This window comes from Procambarus clarkii, chromosome 42, assembly GCF_040958095.1.
Source record: "Procambarus clarkii isolate CNS0578487 chromosome 42, FALCON_Pclarkii_2.0, whole genome shotgun sequence".
Lineage (NCBI taxonomy): Eukaryota > Metazoa > Arthropoda > Malacostraca > Decapoda > Cambaridae > Procambarus > Procambarus clarkii.
The window spans coordinates 11,250,387-11,264,188 of NC_091191.1; the positions used below are offsets into that span (position 1 = coordinate 11,250,387).

Genomic DNA, 13,802 nt, shown 5'->3' on the forward strand with positions numbered 1-13,802 from the left:
GCGAGACTACGGGAGCTAAACCTCACGTCGCTGAAAGAATGACGAGTTAAGGGAGACATGATCACCACATATAAGATTCTCAGAGGAATTGATAAGGTAGATAAAGGGTAAGACATTTCTTTAATAATATCTATATAAATAATATTTATCTAATATCTAAGAAGAGGGTAGATAAATTGATAAGGGTAGATAAAAACAGTATATATAACAAAGGTGGTACACACACACAAGGGGGCAGGTAGAAATTGATTACTCAAATGAGCCATGAGACATTAGAAATAATTTGTTTAGTATAAGAGTAGTTACCAAATGGAGTGCACTAGTAATTGATGTGGGGGAGGCAAACTGCATACGTAATTTCAAATGTAAATATGATAGAACCGAATAGGGTCAGTAACTCGGTCACCACGCAGTTGAGAGACGAGGCCAAAGAGCTGAAGCTCAGCCCCCGCAAGCATAACTGAGTATACTTAAGTAATTTCAGGGTACTCATAATCAGATCTTCGACAAGCCTCCGCCGCGCGGCTTCCTATCCGTGTCGAGGCCATTTGTAGAGATAAATTGAAGTAAATTCAGGGAAATAGTTATACCTATATCTAGTTCTATTCGAATTTTAAGAAATTTGCTAGTTGTTGGACAGTCTAGACAGATGTTCTGGTGGTCCAACAAAATTCTAGGGGGTTTAATATGCATTGTTTCTGGATTGTCAATTTTTTTATTTTGATCATGGACGAAGGTTGGTGTATGATAGTTTTTTTTTTACTCAGGTTGGTACAGGAGCAGATGATGTCTGACTTGTTTGCAGACTGAGAACTTTCCACTCCCGCCAATCAGTTAACAACCAGGTGCAATATTACTATTCGGTGCACAGGGGCGAGCAGTTAAGGATTGGCGCCCAGTCAAGCCTCCCTGCCAGTACAACAGTTTATATTCTCAACTTACATTCAAAGATCATAGGCTCGATTCCCCGGCGGGAAAAAATAGTTGGATACGTTTCTTTTTATCTGATACCTCTGTTCACGTAGTAGTAAACAGATACACCTGGGAGTAGGGCAGCTGTTGTGGCATCCTGGTCAAGGTCAGTAGGTCGACTCGGAGGGACTTGATAAGCTCAAATACAAGCTTCCTCTCCGCGACTCTGGAATTATATAAGTTAATTGAATACTTTTAGCTTTTCTGAATGTTTCCAGCGTATTGAGGGATGAACTCTGGACTGCAGATCTGAGATCTTTGAGTCTGTCTAATTGATGGTTAATGCAATATTTGAATTGCAGTTAATTAAGGTACTGAGATCCCAGGTATGTTGTTGTCTGGAGATTTTATGGTCCACTTTTGCAACTGACAAATTGTCTATTGAACACCTTTAGTGTGTATGTAATTAAAGGTAGTTTGCATCTCACGGTGCATGTTTTTGGTATTTACCTGAATTTACCTGAGAGCCACAATATCTCTAGTGGTCTCGATGAGGACAGGAAGATGGAGGCTTGGCAAAGGTTTCCCCCATTTGTCCTGATGACTTTATCTATTTGGATCTTAAATTGCAGCAGTGGTTTGGCATTTAGGGCTTCGGCGGGTAAGCAGTTAAGAACATAAGAACATAAGAACAAAGGCAACTGCAGAAGGCCTATTGGCCCATACGAGGCAGCTTCTATTTATAACCACCCAAGTTCCATGGGTTTATAACACAATAGGTTAAAAAAATGTCAGTTTTCAGTCCTGCAATGTGACTTGTTGACCTATGTCACCACCACTACTGTCTTCACTACTAACTTTACAGCTACTACTAGTCGTAATAATAATAATACGTATATTGTCTAAATGCTGTCTGGTAGTGTTGGAAGAAAAGCGTTTCCATGATTGAGACGTTTATTGGGCATTGATTCGATTTCACTTGAAACATGCTAATTACACATTTCGCCAGTGTAGGCGCTAAACACAGCCATAACCATGTCACATATCTCTCAACCAGTCAAACAAATGAAAGAAACTAGCTCAGTGTATAATAACAGTGGTAACCTGTAACAAGGGATTGATTTTGCCTTGACGAGGCTTCTGGAAGCCATAACCGTCTACATTTTCTGACAGTTGGGTGTATCGCTTGTCATTATCTACCACCCAATATTGTAGTAGAAAAATACAACCACGTAACCAACAACCTAACCTGACCTCTCCTAGGCCTGCTATAATTAAGGGTTAATGTACATATTAGGCTACTAACCCATATTAGGGTTAATGTACATTTTCTATGTACTATTCCAACCCTAATAAGAGTTAGGTTTGGTTTTTGCGCTCCACGGAGCACTATTTGTACATATGCTCCACAGTTACCATATGTACTTTTCTGGAGGATAGGTTATAATACCATTTTGACCTACACATAACCTACGGGGGTGAGGGTAATCACTTAGGCATCACAGATGTAACAATAACACTACAGCAAATTAAAAGTGCTCGCTAGGGACAGTTGAGTTCAAATATTCAAATGGATTTGCATATATAGTTGTTGGGTCATTGTATGAGGCTACGGATGAATTACTCGTAATAATTTATCTTTCATTATAAGTAATGTTATATAAAATATTGAAAATATATTTCCTCTAGATGTTTTGGTGATAGTTGTCACGTGATACATTTAACGAGTTAGCTCGCTCAACTGTCACGAATGACACGTCTTAACGACTTAATTAATTACCTCGTTTCAGTCACGTGACACATCTTAACAAGTTACCTCGTTCAACACAAGAAAACACTGAGACGAATAAAGTGTGCCTATATTTCCTCCTCAGTGATAACTTACAAATATTTTGTTGTAAATTGTATATTTTGCATATTACAATAAACATCATTCACAATACAAATGAGGTGGTTTAATGTACACAATTGCCACAAAAACACAAATACTCTTGGACTGTAGCAACTCTTACCAACACCTGTAATTTCAAAGTTTGTGTATCCATCACTGACAAATCCTGTTAAAGCAACAGAATAGTGCATGTCACGAGTTACAAAGTCTCTTTAGAAATATTCCTGGACCAAAACACAATAACCAAGAGTCACATGTGACCATCACAAACCTTAGATCAACATATCCACGCTTCATTTCATTTAAAAAATCTCAGATCATACGTAATGCTTGATCTCATTTCATATCTGTGTCATCGTAGGTGCGACAATTGGCGTACATGCAATCACAGAAAAGTAAGGGCCAGGAGCGCCGAGTTTTCATATTACTTCTCGCTTTACATTCCACAGGCTTCGGCGGCGTTGTCGTCAGAGAGGAGCTGGTGCCTCCTGACGTCGTGCTGAAGGAGGAGGTCGTGGAGGGAGGTCGTGCTGCCACTCCTGTTTTTAACGTCTGACGTGCACCGTCGACGAGGGTGACGGTCTTGGGCGGTCTTGGGGGAGGAGGGTGGCTGCTTCTTCGTCGACGAGGAGGCTTCGGTGGCCCAAATACTGCCTCTAGTTCCCTTCTCTTTGTCGAACTGGTCCGCCCCATCACCACTATGCACGGCTGTTGAGTAAAGGAAATATATGCATAATATTCACTTTCTCTAGATACAGACAAAGAGCAAATCTTGTATAAATTCATTACCAGTGTACATACATGTAATTCACATTGCAAGTATACATACGTGTAATGTGAATTAAATGTAAACTGCGGTATGATTATACCATAAAGCCCTGAGCCGAAGACCCCAGGATGAAAGTGTAGCTCTCATGATTGATGACTGATGAAGATTAAGCCACCTAAAAGGTGGCACGGGCATGAATAGCCTGTAAGGTACCTCTCATCTTGTAACTACACTTATATAATTACACACACACACTCTATACTGGCTGGCTCCATACACAGTTTCAAATGTAGATATGATAGAGCCCTGTAGGCTCAGGAATCTGTACACCAGTTGAGAGGCGGGACCAAAGAGCCAGAGCTCAACCCCCGCAAGCACAACTAGGTGAATACACACACGCACGTACATACATGTGAATTATAATTCACACATGTGTGAATTATACACACACACTCGCGGTTGAGTGGACGGCGCTTGAGGGTTGTAGTCCTAATGGCCTGGGTTCGATTTCCGGCGGAGGCGGAAACAAATGGGCAGTTTCTTTCACGCCCTTGTTCACCTAGGAGTAAATAGGTACCTGGGAGTTAGACAGCTGCTACGGGCTGCTTCCTGGTGATTTGTGTGTGTCAGAGAGAAATGTATGTAGTAGATATAATAGAGGAAAAATAGATTGATTAGAAAGGCGGGGGTCCAAGAGATGATATTCTTAAGATGTATGTTCTTCATTCATTCATTCTTTTTATGACCAGTTACAAGTATGATGTTGGATTTTCAACTATGACAAGGTTAAAAATAATGAAACAAAACAGAATCTGACTTAACCACTAACGCATATGTGTGTAGCACTATCATCGTGTGAACCATGGCCAGGACTTTTTTTTTTGCAGGGATATTCCTGCGCGGGCCCTAAGCCTCTGGCTGGCCCACTAAGTGTTGCTTGTTTCTGTTTTACTTGGGCGGAGTATAAGTATTTATGACTCGTATGGTCGCTTCAGTAAAATTTTGTCCCAAGTGTTTAACAACTTCTGCTCTGTTGAATCTAAGTTGAAATCTGATCAAGCATTCACGCAATCACTTTCGAAACCATTACATCTTTCCTCCCTCATGCCTGCTTTATTTACATTTAATAAACAGTTTACGATCTTCGAAACTTCATAAGTCAAGGTCATTATTGTTATATACAACCTTGTAGAGCTTCAGAATTCATAAACTGTTTACTAAATGTAAACAAAGCTGCCATGATTGTTGAAAGACGTATAGCTTTCTTAAGTGGCAGCGTAAATGCTTGATGAATCCAGTGCCAGACTGGGGCAAAGCGTCAAGCAACAGGGAGGTGGTTCACCAGTCACACTCAACACGCAATTCTTACAATGAGTTTAAAGTGGGTTGTGGGAAGGTGAGTGGACGGACTGGGGTTACCCTTGGACAGAGGAGACGAGGCTTCAACTCGTACCTTCATCTGGGGATGATGGTTATAGAACCTAACTTCTAATTGTTTTTGTTTTTAGTGTGGCTGATTTGCATATTTTTGAGCCTTTTGATGAAGATCACTGAAAGCTTGAAATCTAATACATACATACATGCATATTTATATACATTATAAATATGCATCACAATCGATTTGATAATGATCCAGGACGGATCGAAACGTCGTCGTCTCCTCATCTTTTGGTGAGTATATATATTATATATAATATATATATATATATATATATATATATATATATATATATATATATATATATATATATATATATATATATATATATATATATATATTCATATATATATATATATTCAAAGGAAAATATATGAATCTCCCTGAGAGATTTAACCTTCCCTGAGACAAGATACATTAAGCGTGGGGACGTAACCTTGAGCGAAGCCCGTCATGTGGTGTTGGCACTCGCTCTGAAGGACCATCATACATGAAATTAGCACAAGAGACATCGTGTTTGGTACTAAACTGAAGTGATGTAAACCTTGACGCACCGGACCTACACTGGACGTCTCGCCTTCATGTGTATAAGACTGACATTATTCACGATTTGCTCCAGTTTGTATATTATATATATATATATATATATATATATATATATATATATATATATATATATATATATATATATATATATATATATATATATATATATATGATTTTATAATAGGTAATGAGTGACTTGACGTGGAGAAGCACTGATCAGATGCAGCAGCCTCACCTCTGATGCAACACCTTCATGCTTGTCCATACTTATCTGGCATGGGAATATTTTGAGAGAGAGAGAGAGAGAGAGAGAGAGAGAGAGAGAGAGAGAGAGAGAGAGAGAGAGAGAGAGAGAGAGAGAGAGAGAGAGAGAGAGAGAGAGAGAGAGAGAGAGAGAGAGAGAAAATGAAAATGGTGGTCAAAGTAGTATCCAGAATTCTGTCTCAGTCGAGGGCTTACCTTGGCATAACCCAGGCAAGTTTACATAAGCAGGTGCAGCTGTGTGCTTTACTGTCCGCCACACAGCGACACAAGCAAGGTACATCAGTGGGAATTATTGAGCAAATGACACGGTACTCGGGGCCCTCTGTCAACGTACTTGATGTTCCATAAACTTACTGATGAGAACAGTGTTTCGACGTCCCTTTATTGCAAATCAAGAGATCGAATTACCTCTTAAAATAGTTTTGTTAAGAACTACAATCATATTTTGCAACTACACAAAATATTTTATAACTTTCGCCCTCAGTCTGGTAAGGTTAAGAATCTCACAGGATTGTTTAAACATCAATGTTGACATTTATTTGGGAAGTTCGGGGATGAAAGGGCAGGGTGCACTAGGCTTGACTTCAACACCGTCACCATGGTGCTGGGAAGACGGGACACCGCAAGCGTAGCTCTTATCCTGTAACTGCACTGAGGTAATTACACTTAGTTAATATAGTGAGGCGATACGTCGTCCTTCTCGTAATGAATTCGGAAACATGTTAGAGAAAAGAGCAACTAAAAAAAGGTTGGCGAAAATTCCATCAACGTAAAATAAACAGATAGGAAATATCTACGGTATATGATACCAGACGACCGCATACAAAAATTACCTACAACTCATATTTACCTGAGAATGGTCCTCGAGTAGTAGTTATCGCTCCCTAACTAACACTAACTCTCACATCTAACCCGCGGGACACGGCAGCAGCAGCAGCAGCAGTAAGAGTAGGTGAAGCAGGGGTTCGGATACAATACAAAGATGATCCAGTCACTATTACTCAGATTCTCTGCGGAGACAGAGAATGACGTGTTAAAAATTTAAAACGTAAATGATATAAACTACTCGAGTGGTATGAGAAGGGAAATTAATGATTATAATTTTATTTTAAGATTATGTAATCAATATCACGTTCTTAGGACGTTATGAATATGTCGGCCAGAGAGGGCTGACATATTCCTGCTGGAGCACTGTTGGACATATTCGCGTGAAGGCACTGCTAGATTTACGCTAGATTTTCTTTCATGAATATTGATTTATTTTTCCTGTGAGTATTTTGCGGTTCGTGAAGCATAGGGACAAGCAGGGCCGGTTTAAGACTTTCGTAGGCCTTAGGATTTCCAAGATATATAGCTAGCCAGATTTGATAGCATTAACACAAACTACTACTTTTCTTTCATCTATGGCCAGAATATGCCTAAATAGAATAGTAGAGAATATAATCACATAACATAAGTAGCACTAATAGGATTATATAATAAATAAATGGAAAAAGTACCTCGGTATCAATTTAACAATATCATGTACAAAAAGGCGAACAAAGTTCTCGTTATATATTTCGTAGTGACCACTATCTCGTCTATGCCTACTGCGTACTGGGGTCATGTGCCGCTTGCTTATATGCTCATTTGTAAGTATATTTTCCTATACTTTTAATGAATTTTCATGAACAATTTTCACCGAATCAGACTTAAAATAAAAATCATGTATTATTTGAAGAACATCGGTCAACGAATACATTCTTATTTACAACATATATGAGATGATGAGGAGACAGCCAGGTGGAGGAAGGTGAAGGGTGTGTGTGTGTGAGAAGGCTTCGCCACAACTGGGCGTCAGTATTACCCATCTTCCTGACTCTGGTGGGCTTCTCTCGTCGCCTCTCCGTGTGCTAACCTCTCCGTGAAGCAAGTTCTAACTCTATGGCCCCTTCTCCGCGGTATTAAGGGGGTGAATGCTTTGTTTATGCCTCTCGACGTTCTAGTAATCTTTAAGATGTCAGCAGAGATCAATTTCACTTGTTTATTTTCCTCAGAACATATATAAGTACTTTCTAGGACCTCTGCAACTCATTTGTGTTTCAAGTTTCTATCTGTAGTCTCGCCTTCTACTTCCTTCCATTTGGATGAGAATGTCTCTGTCAACATTGACTGCTCCCTCAGTATCTTGTCCTTCTAACTTCTAGTACTGTTAAACTGAGTTCCATAGCCATGCAGTCTTCTTAACTGAGCTGCTTTATTTCTGGTCTTACGCTTGATGTAAATTTCTGAGGTTCCTACTATGTGTCATTGTGCCTGCAGATATACAAGGCTGGGATGTGATTAGATATATTTCGTGGAAGTAACCTACATCTTTATCTAGATAACATTACACTGAAGGCCATCAACATACGATGCAAGATCTAATCAATCGAATCATTTCAGGTCCATATTTATATTTCTAAAGAGTTATGCGAATATTTATTATTTATCTAAATTTACCCGAGGGCCACCATCTCTAGTGACCTTCACGGAGACAGGCTACTAGAGATAAATTTACGCAATCAATATTAGTCGCAAGGAAATACCGCTAAAGACTTTTGGAATGAAAGTCGGCGTGACTGCAGTTGATGCTTTAAATGTTAACTCGAAAAACAAAACACGAACCACAGATATATAAACAAATTAATTTTCCGTTTATGTACGTGTTAATCTCTGCCGCTAAAAATCCAACCCATCCTCCGTAAATGCCAATACTTATAGCAATTATTTGGCCAAGCGCACCAATATGTTGTGGTGGATCAAAATAAAGTTCACATTTGTACTATTAATTTTGTAGAGTTCGAGAAAAGAGCTAAAAACCAAACTTAAACACTCCTAGGCCTATTATAGCACATACACGCCTAAGAATCAAGGCTTAGATAACATGCAATAGGCTCCAGGTTAGATTAGGTTTTTTTCACATTTCAGATTTTCTAGTATGTCATTTCGGCTAATTCAGTAATACAAAACATGAACTCTTTGGAGATCTAACAGTACATATTGACAAACTTGCCCAAACAGCTGCTATAAGTAAGTAATTATCAAAAGAAGGCACCAAACCGGGAAGACTATGTAGCACCATCAAATGTGCGGAATAATCAGAGGACAGCTGCTATAAGCCGTAACATTGCAGGAGGATGAGCTGTGAATAATCATGTGTCAGTTGGTGTTGCTATGGGGATCAAGGCGGCCCTGAGCATCAGATTATAATACATGATCCTGATGAAAAGATGTGCTTGATGTGTCTTTGTAATATCAGTGATATTTAACTTTAATAATAATTAAAGTTGTGATTTTATTCCATATCAGCGTAATCTGAACAATCCATTAAAGTTTGTTTAAATCTTTTAACTTTATTTGGCTATGTAGCCTATGCAATTAACTGATTATTTCATGTACGATATGCCATCACAGGATCCCATAAATAATCAATGATTTTACAACCCGTTCTCGCGTGGATTCCCAACGTCAAGAAACTGTCTTGACTAAACTAAAAGTGCATTAAAAGGGCACTCAACTAAAGTGCCTTATCCTAACCTACCAAAGGACCCACGAACAGAAAAGCGGGACATTATGTCAATTTCGCGAGCCGCTACCATTTTCTAGGACGACAGTTTTTGGCCTTAGGTAAAATATACGTCAAAATGCGAATTGCTATTAGGAGGACGGGTTGCGATCTTCAGCTGATTAATGATGATGATACTATAAGTTATAGAAAATTGTTTGGAGGTAGGCAGGAGCGGACTATAAACTGACACTGACTGTACTGAATGAGAAAACTTAGCGAGTGCCTCATGTATAAACACACCCAGCACTTGCAAGGCTTGGCCATGCTGGCCTCAGCACATAAGCACTTGAGGAAATATTATTTACTAAACAATGAAGATTACGCTTATACCAGAATAAGTGATTTGGTGCTCTTACTTCCTGACTCGCTAGACCACTTGCTGAATGTCATTACTAGAGCAACTTAATTTGTAACTGTCCTGTATATCTTGTCTATGACTGTATAAAGGTGCTGACTTGCTCCTTACTGTCCTTGTGACTGTTCGGGTTCTAGCTAGTTCTGCTCCAGTTCTGTGGAGTGGCTTGTTACACTAACAAGTCATTCCTGTTGTGACTGGTGCAAGCCACTTCTCTTGTGACTGAATGTGCTGATTATTCACTTTACTGATAAGGCTGAGATCGTTGAGGTTTCTAAGGCGAATATGAAGTTGCTTAACTCCATCAATCATGATATATCACCAAAATGTAGAAAATAATTATTTTACATAAAAACATATTCTCATACACACATCCTGTAACTACACTGTCCTTTAGCGTAGTTACACACACACACACACACTTTTTCTCTCGCACGAAAATTCCACGCAAAATGGACCAAATGCAAAGCTAAAAGAAAAGATGTTGATACTATTAACAAATTAAGAACTACTCAAGAAAGAATATGGCAACTACACAAGCACGTAAATTAGAGCTTCAAGAATAGGAACTACTAGAGGAAGAAAATAACTACTGTTCACGATAAGAAACCACCACCACTTGGAAACCATGTCGAAAATAATGGCCAAGTTATGATGTGAGTGAAAGTTATTAAGACCAGCACACTAGCTTACTGACCAACCAGCTAGTATACTGTTTTGTCCTCTCGGTGTATATATATATTCCTTAGCCATCGAAAACATTAGTGAAGTCAATCACAATATCCACCAGAAAAAAATGATATATATGCACCATGATGCAATTGAGTAATTGTTGAAGATAGGTAAATGAAAAAATAGTAAACACATAGGTCATAGAAATTATACTTAGAACAAATCAAGCAAAGACATGCGCAAAAAAATAAACTACGTAGCAAATCAAGCAGACACGAGTAGAGGAGAAAACATGAAAGAAAACGGTGGATTGTCAACAAGCGACAGGCAGGAGGCGGGAACACATAAGCAAGGTAAGAGGGAAGCAAGAGAAGCATTAATAACGTAGGGAAAGGCAAGCAAAATGACTTACGCTGCATGGGACTCAGAGGAGGATGCAAGAGGGTTTGGCCGGGGCAAATGTCTGTGGGGAGAGAGAGAGAGACACAAGCGTCACGCGCAGGTCTCGTGGAGCCCATGGCGCCAGGCAATTCTTCTATGGCAAGGGGGATTTCTCTGGTGCAATCTCGTAGCATCCTTATGACATGCCTATGACGTGACATTGTGGTATGCTTGTGACCTGACCTTGTGTTATGCTTGTGACCTGACCATGTGGTATACTTGTGGATTAAAATTGTGTACTGCTTAGCGTATACTCTTGATATTTGAGCTTGTAGTGTGAGCATTTGACGTTTTCTTGTGGCCTTGTGACGTCTTTGAGACCTATGCATGTGACATGAGCTTGAGGTATGCTGGCAATGCAAGCTTGGATATTCAAGTTAGTGGCATGCTTGTTATGTAAACTTCTGGTATGCTTTCAAGGTGAACCAGTTCCATGCAAGCGTGAGGCATGAGCTTTTGTGGTGTACGAACTTGTAGTGTCGTAACTATACCTGTCCACCGTTTGTTCTATTGAAAAATATATGATTATGCACATGAATAATCCTATTTTTTTTGTCGGGGATAGGAAACCTGTGTATTTAAACTTTTTTATCGAACTCTTCCCCAAGGTCGAACTGCTGACCCTACCCAGGATTCAACGCCACAAGTTCAAGTTCAAGTATGTTTATTGAGACAAGAAAGAAATACATCTCAAAGGGATAGAGTAGCTTAGGCTATTTCTACCCCCCCCCAACGCCACAACAGTTGACTAACCCAGGTACCTGTTTACTTATTTATTTATTTATTTATTTATTTATTTATATACAAGAAGGTACAGTGGGTTTATGAGAGTACATAGCATTGATTTTTACATTCTTGTAAAACCACTAGCACGCGTAGCATTTCGGGCTGGTCCTTAATCTAACAGATAATTTTCAGTAGGTAATTTCTAGCAAAATTGAGGAAATGTTTACAGGTACATTGTAAGAAAATTTGACAAAGATTAGTAGGTACATTAAAGTAAAATTTGAGGGTTATCACTAGGTGCATTGTAGGATAATTTGAGGATTATTTAAAGATATAATGCAGTAACAAATGCGTTCAATATCAACCATGACATAAGATGATAACAATGATTACAATGGCTTAGGTTGTATGGCTTAGGTACATATAATGGGGGATTGAGTAGCACAAGATACAATGCGTGTTTAAAGTACTAATTAGGAACCTATGAAGATTAAACTAGGTACTTTTTGCTTTTATTGTTGAATAAGGCAAAAATTGGACAGCTTTTCAATTCGTTAGTGAGTGAGTTCCATAGCCTAGGTTTCTTTATTTGCATAGTGTTTACACAGATTAAGTTTGACTCTGGGGATGTCAAAGATATATTTATTTCTGGTGTGGTGATTATGGGTTCTATTACATCGGTCCAGAGAGAGTTTCAGAACAGGATTTGCATTTATGAACAGGGTTTTCTAAATGTAAATGACACAAGAGAATGTATGGAGGGAGTTTATGTTTAGCATGTTTACTGTTTAGTGAAGAGAGCCATTAGGTGAAAGGAAACGTGCTCAACCATTTCTGTCCCACCCAGGAACCAAACCCGGGATTCTCGAATATTGTCGATAACGAAGCCAAGTGTACTACATATGTATTTCGATTTTTGTGATTTTTGCTTAAATGTATATAACTACCCAGTTAAATGAACTTAGCACGGGAGTCGGTGTATCCGATTTATGGGTGTATATACACTAAGTAAGCTATTGTGGTGGCCTTAATAATACTCCAGTGGTTGATAAGCCTCAAGCCCAACAGCAACCAAGTCGCCGAATAATCACGAAACAATAACACAACAATCTAGGCAGTGTTGGCGCTGGACAAGAGAAGTTACCTTGGGCGCGAGCCTAGTGTGACCAGGTGCATGGTGTGGACAACGTCTGGTCGTGGAGACTCCTTAATACTAGGGGCTGGAATCACGACACCGGGTACCAGGCCTGGCATTCGACGGGCTCGATACATGAGGCAGGGATTTTCCCCACACACAGTGATTGGTATAGTTGACTCTGGTAACATATTGGGTCTGAGTTCACTATCTGGGCAGAGCGAAACATTTGGGTTTTAAAATAGGTACCTGAGAGTTAGATGCCTTTGCCTTGGGATCGAATTCGGGTTCTGTTGGTTGTAAGCTGGTTGCACTAACTACTGTGCTACATACTGGAGAGTAAATACCGTAAGTACACCACACATCAACATACACCACAAACTTTCAGCAGGATAATATACATAGCACACTGGGAGTGGAACGATCTACCAATAAGACTACTCAATACCTCGGTTGAGCTTCGGCCTCACACGCTTGGGGTCCACGGTTCGAGTCTCCTAGAGCCCAGGTCAATGAAATCTACCATGGTTACCTAATACTATTGTCCACTGAAAATCTTTAGGTTATAATAACGTCAGGCAGCAGAGTTTTCACCAGCTGCATTAGACTTATTGTTCATCCTCTTCAACATGAGAGAGGGAAGACAGAGGAGGCTTAACCCAGACGCTCATATGTAGTGTAAAAACGAGGTTATCGTGTCTGTATTAAGCGCGCGTCTTGATACTGAGTAACTACTGGGTCAAGCACTTGCTCTCAGGCCGAATTCCACTCTACACAAAATCAAATACGGTTATTATGTAGAGAATTCCGTCTTAGCAGGTTTGGAATGGGATGAGAATAGTTCAACGAAGCTCTCTTGTGAAAAGGAAAAATAAGAAATATAAGGAAAACTTGAGTAATGGGTAAAAATTGTGTTGGGGATGTTGAGCCGAAACAGTGACTTCCATTTTCATGAAAATCTGGCATTGACTCATATCTTGAGCTAAAGAGTCAAAAAGGATTACTATACTACACCCAAGCCTAGCATTAATCTAAAAAAAGTCTACAAACATAAGTAAAAAAGC

General features: G+C 39.4%; 2 protein-coding genes across 7 annotated transcripts in view; one reads left to right on the forward strand and one right to left on the reverse strand.

The window, feature by feature from the left end:
* Positions 1-1,848: 1,848 nt before the first annotated feature.
* The window catches only part of LOC123770256 (mucin-2), a 33,483-nt gene continuing 21,529 nt past the window's right edge, over positions 1,849-13,802 (reverse strand). For 2 of the 5 annotated variants that reach the window (XM_045761925.2, XM_045761926.2), the window contains exon 7: positions 1,849-3,511. In XM_045761925.2, the coding sequence (XP_045617881.2) occupies positions 3,140-3,511 (372 nt within the window). In that variant the 3' untranslated portion in view covers positions 1,849-3,139. Of the gene's footprint in view, positions 3,512-6,670; positions 6,831-10,848; positions 10,900-13,802 lie in introns of all 5 variants that reach the window. The other 3 variants (XR_011231264.1, XR_006774317.2, XM_045761927.2) reach the window with 3 other exon arrangements.
* Positions 9,336-13,802, forward strand: part of LOC138373605 (uncharacterized) — a 34,456-nt gene continuing 29,989 nt past the window's right edge. The window contains exons 1-2 of one of the 2 annotated variants that reach the window (XM_069339913.1): positions 9,336-10,789; positions 11,486-11,535. In XM_069339913.1, coding sequence (XP_069196014.1) covers positions 10,672-10,789; positions 11,486-11,535 — 168 coding nt within the window. In that variant the 5' untranslated portion in view covers positions 9,336-10,671. Of the gene's footprint in view, positions 10,790-11,485; positions 11,635-13,802 lie in introns of both variants that reach the window. The other variant, XR_011231267.1, reaches the window with a different exon arrangement.